The 7,325-nt window shown below is 46.7% G+C and overlaps 1 protein-coding gene across 1 annotated transcript in view; it reads right to left on the reverse strand.

Annotated features, from left to right (window-relative positions):
* The window catches only part of LOC102386980 (thyrotropin-releasing hormone receptor-like), a 92,735-nt gene that overhangs the window by 4,208 nt on the left and 81,202 nt on the right, over window positions 1–7,325 (reverse strand). The window contains exon 2 of the mRNA XM_025191986.1: window positions 6,576–7,316. Within this exon, the coding sequence (XP_025047771.1) occupies window positions 6,576–7,316 (741 nt within the window). The remainder of the gene's footprint in view (window positions 1–6,575; window positions 7,317–7,325) is intronic.

Genomic DNA, 7,325 nt, shown 5'->3' on the forward strand with positions numbered 1-7,325 from the left:
CTCTCTCCTCCCTTCAGATTGTCTCTGGTGTTTTATCTGTCAGTCACTCAAGGGTTAGTGAAATAACAGAGCCCATAAAGGCATTTTAAAAGTGTAGACAGGAACAAGTATTATAGTTGCCTCCAAGTGCTCTGTTTGCTGACTCAATGTCAAGTGTATACATGTTGGTAGGAGCATAAGTACATGCAGGAAGAGATGTTCTTCTTAAAATGTCTCTCTTAAATGCTTTCTGCATCCCTATTCCTTCAACAAGGTTCTTCTTTGTGGGATGTGCTGATTTCCTCGCAGGCAGCTCCACAAAATAATCACAAAATTGTCTTCACCTAAACCTCACACCATTCTCATAGTAAAGCAGAAATTCAGAGGGAAGATTTCCAAAAACCATTACACACAATATACAACATCTAATTCGAATGTCTGGAATGATGAGAGCTGTTTGCTGTAATGAGCTAATCCACAACCATCTCTTTTAAAGCCTGTGCCAAAGAAAAGTGGCAGAATTAATTCCACTGGGAAGCCCTAAGGATGAAGTCCATTTTAATTTACAGAACAACTGCACTCCAAGCTGGGGTTCTCAAACTGTACTTGAATTGGCACCTTGGGTCCCAATGCAGCTCCTGGCAGGGCTTTTACCTCTTTGTATTATGAGTATGTTTCCATTGGTTCCAGGTTCACAGCTTGCATTATAGGGCAATCGTTGGGGTTAGTGTGACCAGCTGATTTTTAAGATATTGCTTTCACTTTGCAATCCCATTCAACATCTCCTTCCCTGCTGAATGTCACCTAAAGAAGGCCTCCAGAGTATGGTGGCTTCCCATCACCCCTTTCTTCTGCCACAGTCCTGTTTTAAATAACTGCTTCTGAGACTGTGGATGTCATCCTGTTTCCTTTCATTTACCCTAGTGTCCACAGATATCTGCTCTCTTACCTTCATTTCATCTTAGACCATCAGCCTCACCTTATACATAAAGGTATATATTCATCCTTGGAGCATTTTAAACTAGGCTGTAGTGATTTAAAGGAATTCTGCTGCCTTTCTTATGGCTATTATTACCAGATAAAATAATCTTATTTTTTTATCTATCAGATCAGATATTTATAAACACCTGATAAGCACATCGTTTCCATAGATCTGTAAACCAAGTAAGGTGTAAGACTTCTGCTTGTCCCTGCTTTGGACTTTTGTATTAATGGCCTGGAAGCAGAGTGGTTAAAGTCTCTTGTTATGTCTCCACAGGCTATTGAAGCTTCCTTATGTCTTTTATATGTCTCATGAGAAGAGTCCAGCACTTGTAAACCCTATAAGATAGAAATGGAAGCTAACAACAAAACTTCCATTCATGTCAGTGGTGCAGGATCAAATCCTACATCAGGGGTCAGCAACATTTTGGGCAGGGTACCAAAAACCCCCTCAACTTCAACTTGTAAGATGTTGGCATGCGAGTGGCACAGGAGCCACGAGGGGCCCAATCCTTGTTGTGGCCGTGTAGCCCCAGCCACTTCCCACACATGCCAAGCAAAATGCCTTTGAGTGCCATACTCTGGCACCTATGCTGGGGGTTGCCTCCCCCTGCCCTACATTACTATAAATCCAGGTGTTTTGAGGCATTAGCCAATTTCTAACTAATGGGTACTAGAATTAAACTTTCCCTATGGAAAGGGTTTCTTGCATTTTCCTTTTCAGTGTCTGGTGTTGGCCTCTGCTGAGGATGTGATACTTGGATTGCTGCTCCAAACCAATACACCATTTCCTGTGTTTGTCCCTAGAAATGGGGAATTGCTTCTCAATAAAGCCTCAAGATGTAATATGGGGCCCTTGGCTCAGACAAAAAAAAAAAGATATAATTCTAATCTGAATGTATAGTAGAAACATGCATCAATATTATAGGTGTTGGGTAACCCTCAATGATTTTTTTAACTCTGGTTTGGTTCAGATATGTTTCCAAAGGTGTGTGAACTTCTCTGAACTCTGGGGCTGCAAAACCAGGCTGGTATACTTATGTGAACAGGATTTCCCATGAGCTTTGAGGTTATGTCCATCTCCAGATGAAACTGCTGTGAGAACAGCTTTGCCTTTGACAATTCAGCCCCTAGCTGGGAAGAATAAATTAAAATTGTAGCCTTTAAAAATGAATGCTTCAAAACTTTTAACAAATCCTTTTAAATTTAGCTATAAGATGTCTGAAACTTTTGCTGAGAACCTGGAATCACTTGTCCTACTAGTGAAATACAACTACCCCTGGGGTAGAATGTGTCAGCCTTTTAACAGTACACAATAATACCAATGTTCACACCACAAAGTGAAGAGGAATTAGTGTTCAAATGAAAATGCGCTGGCAATGCAGCAAGGCAAATGACAATTATATAAGGGGATCAGCTATGATACTGGGGAGAGTACATTTAGTCTGATAAAAAAGGATTGATCTCATATGATCAAACGTTTTGGCTTTGTCTCATTCTAATGACAGAGGTTAGTAATACATTTTTGAAGCACTTATTAGTGAGATTGAGACAAGCTTCAAGAAGAAGGCTCATCACACAGTTGTTTGATAATGGTTCAAATGGCAAAATGATGCATCTTCCTCTATCACTATCTTTGTAAACAGTTATGTTTTGAAGAGCTATGAAACAGGAGGATGCTGTAAACTAAATGCAGTTGGAATCATATGAAATACAATCTTCTAAAAACGTGGCATAAGAGAATGTTTTCAGACACACATCCCATCTAGGTAGTTGTGCCATCCAGGGAGAGTTTTTCCATCTCAATGCTCACTCACACTGCTTGCTACAAGAGCATGAAAAGGGTGCCATGACAGCAGAACCCCCTAGTCGAACATGCAGAAAAGCTATTTTGGACTTAAATATATTGTACGCTGGTCAGATACAGACACTTGATCAATCACAGGCATTTGAAATAATTGGGGGGATCTCTTGAATGCTTTGCTAGTAAGCAGTTTTTCTGTGAGGTATTTTTGGTGGCTTTTCTCTTTTGCAGATCTGTTGTAAGCGATCTGGGGTACAGGATGTCATTTATTTTATGTTAGTACAATATGGGGTACAATGGACCCCAAAATAATCAAGGACCCTAGATGCTATTGCAATATGATGATATGCAGATTTAGATACACATCAAATAGCTCAGTGTCATCTGAAATCCTTTAATGCCCATCAAATAGGAGGTTATAAAAATCCCAAATATTACACTGGATATACTCAGATGTGCCAATCACTCTGTCATTTTCATTTACAAAGGATCCTAGGGGGTACATGTACAGCAAACAAATCACAGTGTGGCCCTAAGGGGACCGTTACTCTGTAAATGATTCTCACTAACAGGAAGCTCTCAGGTGCTTCCACTGAGTTTTGTTTCTCTCTCTAACTCTTTTCTATCTTTTTTTTTTTCTTTATAAAAAAGCTGGAAGATAAATCCACAAAGTAATATTTAGCTCCCTAATTCAGGGCCTGCTAAACTCTTCCATTATTGTCTTCTCTCCAGTTCTCTTTCTAAATTCTAATAAGTGTATTGAGCTCTAACCAATTTGCTATTAAAGATGATGGATCTCAGATATTAAAGAAAAGTTTTTCTACCTCAAAGGCTCATTGGATAATAGAAAAGACTAATCAGGCAATTAGTGCGAGCATACAGCATGACTACGTGTAAGTTAAAGTTTGGCATTTGAATAAGTGACTTGGATATTCTCCAGCTGAGTGGTTGGGTTAGTTGGTCTCCTGGCAGATAATGGACTGTGTCACTCCATGGACCTGATTCTCCGACTCTGGTTGACGTCACCGGAGCTGCTCCCAACATTTACCATTCTAAGTGAAAGGTGTGTCCGGTCCTATTTTCTTCAGCCTTACCCATTCCTCCAAATCTGTAGAGCATTTTCAAGTGCCTTTAATGTATGAAAATGGTTTGCTGTCAAATTTAACAAGATGGTAACAGAAAAATGAGACTAAAAAAGCAGGTTTTAAAATTGTTTCATGCCCTTTTCTTTCTGTGAAAATGAAACCAGGGTGCTAGCAAAGTAAAAGAGGCTGAGCAACTGAGAAACTGCCAAAAGCCTCATGTGCTGGAGCTGTGCAAATATCAAGGGTGCACATTTTCATTCCCCACAGTTTATTTCCCACCTTCTGATTGTTCCTTTAAGTGGCTGCAGGCCTCAGACATTCCCCCACTTGGTCCTTCCCAACTGGGGTTTTGTCAGGTTGCAGCTACAACAGCAACTGTGTAATGATCTCTGACCCCTCGTGGGGCTGCTGCAGCTGCTTGCCAGGAAAAGGATATGAGGAAAAAGCTCTTTAAGTGATCTTTACACCATTCTGTCAACCTGAAAGGAGACACCGGTTGTCAGTTATGCTGGTGGAGCTCAGGATGCACTTGAAAGATGTCTTTTTGCTCCCTGTCTCCCATGCCTCTCAAGAGAGAGACTGACAATACTAACATTTAATTTCCGCAATAATCCATTTTCCCTGTCAGAGAAGTCCTAAGCAAACTGCATGATTCGGTAGAGTCTGCCTAATTCAGTGGATACAGAAAGGGGCAATGAAGTCCGGCAGACAGGGCTAGGAAGCAAGAGATGTGCACACTTCTGCCACTGACTTGCTTTGTGGCCCTGTGCATCTCACTCCACCCTCCTGTGCCTCTGTTTTCTCATTTGTATAATAAAGCACCTTTGTCATGTGACACCAGTTCATCTTTATAAGATACTTTGAAATCAACAGGTGAAAAGCTCATTAAAAGAGAGTATAACCATCTCAGGTCTCAGCCAATGACCCTCATGTGACAACAAACCAGAAAGGCCATAAGAAACAAGACAAAAGGAGAAGCTTTAAAATATTATAAAGGCCTCATTAGGAGGAAAGACAGCAAGCAGCATGCTAGTGTGTTTCCAGTGTTGAGGAACACTGTGCCTTGGATGCAAGAGGGGTATCAACAGGTCTTGGGAAAGCAAATAGTTACAGCTGAAGTGAATGGAAATATTGCAGATAAAAGCAACCCTCCGTGCCTGCACTCAGAGTTGTATACCTTTAACTCACCACACATTCAGCAATTGAGATGGCTGAAGAATTCCACATTTTGAAATCTGGTGCTGTAAAAAAAGGCAGATGCTTCCTCCCACATCCCACAAAGTGCAAAAAATATCTTGTTTTCCAACCAGCTTCACACAATTAGCAGTATCAAGCTACAGTGTTTACAAACTCTATGGGCCAAATTTAGCCTGGCTTTAAGCACATAGGATTCTTTCAGAGAAGTCAATGGAGTTGTACTGGGATAGATTTGGCCTCGAAAATGCTAGTCTTCCACCTAACTCCTGAGTGCCAGCCTGCCAGTTACAGCTGCAAGCTTTCCAAGGAGACCTCAGTTACAGCTTACGCTTCTAAAGTCTTTTATTTTCATTTATTTCAAATGCTGCTGTTCCTTTAGAAGTATGTGATCTAAGTCATTCTAGGGGAAGGGGAAAGGCCAAGAGTTAAGCAGAAAGGTGAGTACACAGCATAAGAAATCAGACTACAGGACTTTGCTGGATTCAGCTGGCATTTCACCATCATCTGTTTGTTGGGTGTCACAAACTCCTGCTTAGATTCATTTAGTACCTTTTGCAGTACAGTCCTGCCTGGCAGCCAGGGGCAGGTTAGCTAATCTGGTATGACAAGTAAAACCGCTGGTGTAAAAAGGAGGAGCTCAGTGTAAGACTGGCTGAGGATGGGGCCCGCTTGCCTGCAAGCACAAAAGAGTGAAGTCACAAAAAAAGTGGCAGCAGCTTCCCAGTGGCAAGATCTGCTTCTGGGTTTGACAAAGCCAGTTAAACCCAAATTGGAAAGTAGACCTACAAAGCTGGACCTGGCAGCTCACTGGGTGTTGGAAAGGGAAACCCCAGCTCCTGTGACTGATCCCCGAAGGAAAGGGCTCTTCGAGGCGTTACTGTGCAGTAAAGAGATCGGATCTGACCAGCGGGGAGGTCTGAAAGGAGAGAGGACACCAGCCCTGCCCACAGGGGCTCGGGCACAGACAGGAGGGGGGACATCTCTCCCTGCGGAGGACGAGCTGCTACGGAGCCCGGAGCGGGGCTCGTGCCCCCGGAGGGAAGGAGGAGGAAGGCGGGTTGACTGCACCGGGGCGGCCCGGTCCCTCCGCTCCCAGCGGCTCGGCTCGGCTCGGCTCGGCGGCAGAGGCTTGCTCAGCACCAGCCGGCTGCGGACAGCGGCGCTCATTAGCAGTCGCGCAGTAATTAGCAATTACCCGGCAGCGATCCCAGCCCCTCGGGGCGCCGAGCCCCACCCAGGGGCGGGTGCCCTATGACAAGCGCTTTGGACCGGCTCCGATCCGGTGCACCGTGGGGCTGGGGATGGAGCGAGGCAATGAACCAGCAGCCCCCGGGCTGGATCCGGGGTCCCCTCCTGGGCCGGGAGAGGGGGCCCCGCGCACCCGGGCTGGGAGCGGGGAGCTTTGCAGGGGGCAGCTGCTTTGCACCCTGCTCCCCCCGCAGGGCTCCCAGCCGGAGCCGCAAGACCTTCTTGCCCCGCGATCAAGGGCCCCGGGGAAGCAGCGATCCCCGCCCCGTCCCGGGCCGTACCTGCCTCCTGGAGCTCAGCGCGCCCTTGTTGCCCCGGCAGGACAGCTTCATGGAGCTGGAGGGCTGGCCCTGGTGCCCCGAGCCCGGGCGGGCGTGCTGCGGGGTGGCGGGCAGCGGGTTGCTGAAGAGGATGCGGGCGATGAGGCCGTACAGCACGGTGGCCACCCCCAGCGGGATGACATAGAAGAGGGCGAAGTCTAGAAAGTAGATGGGCAGGTAGAGGGTCCTGGAGACGCGGTAGCCGCAGCTGACCTGCGCCCCGTCCGCGAAGGTGACCTGCGACGTGTCCACCAGGAAGAACCACATGAGGCAGTAGAGCGAGGTGAAGAGCCACACGCCCGCGATGATGCGCTTGGCCCGGGACACGGTGCACAGCAGCTGGGCTTTGATGGAGTGGCAGATGGCGATGTAGCGCTCCACCGTGAAGGCGGTGATGGAGCAGGCCGAGATGTTGATGCCCAGGTACTGCAGGTAGGTGATGCACAAGCAGCCCGCGTAGCCGTACACCCAGGACGCCACCACCTCGGAGATGTTGGGCAGCCCGGCCGCCAGCAGCACGATCAGGTCGGCCACGGCCAGGCTCACCAGGTAGCAGTTGGTGGGGGTCACCATGTGCTTGGTGCGCAGCACCACCAGCACCACCATCACGTTGCCCGCGATGCCCACGCCGCAGATGAGCAGCACCAGCAGGATGGTCGCCACCTGCAGCTCCAGCGGCGGCTGCGGCATCTTCCCCAGGGTCTGGTTGGC

The sequence above is a fragment of the Alligator sinensis genome, unplaced genomic scaffold (genome assembly GCF_000455745.1).
Source record: "Alligator sinensis unplaced genomic scaffold, ASM45574v1 scaffold76_1, whole genome shotgun sequence".
In the NCBI taxonomy this organism is placed as follows: Eukaryota; Metazoa; Chordata; order Crocodylia; family Alligatoridae; genus Alligator; species Alligator sinensis.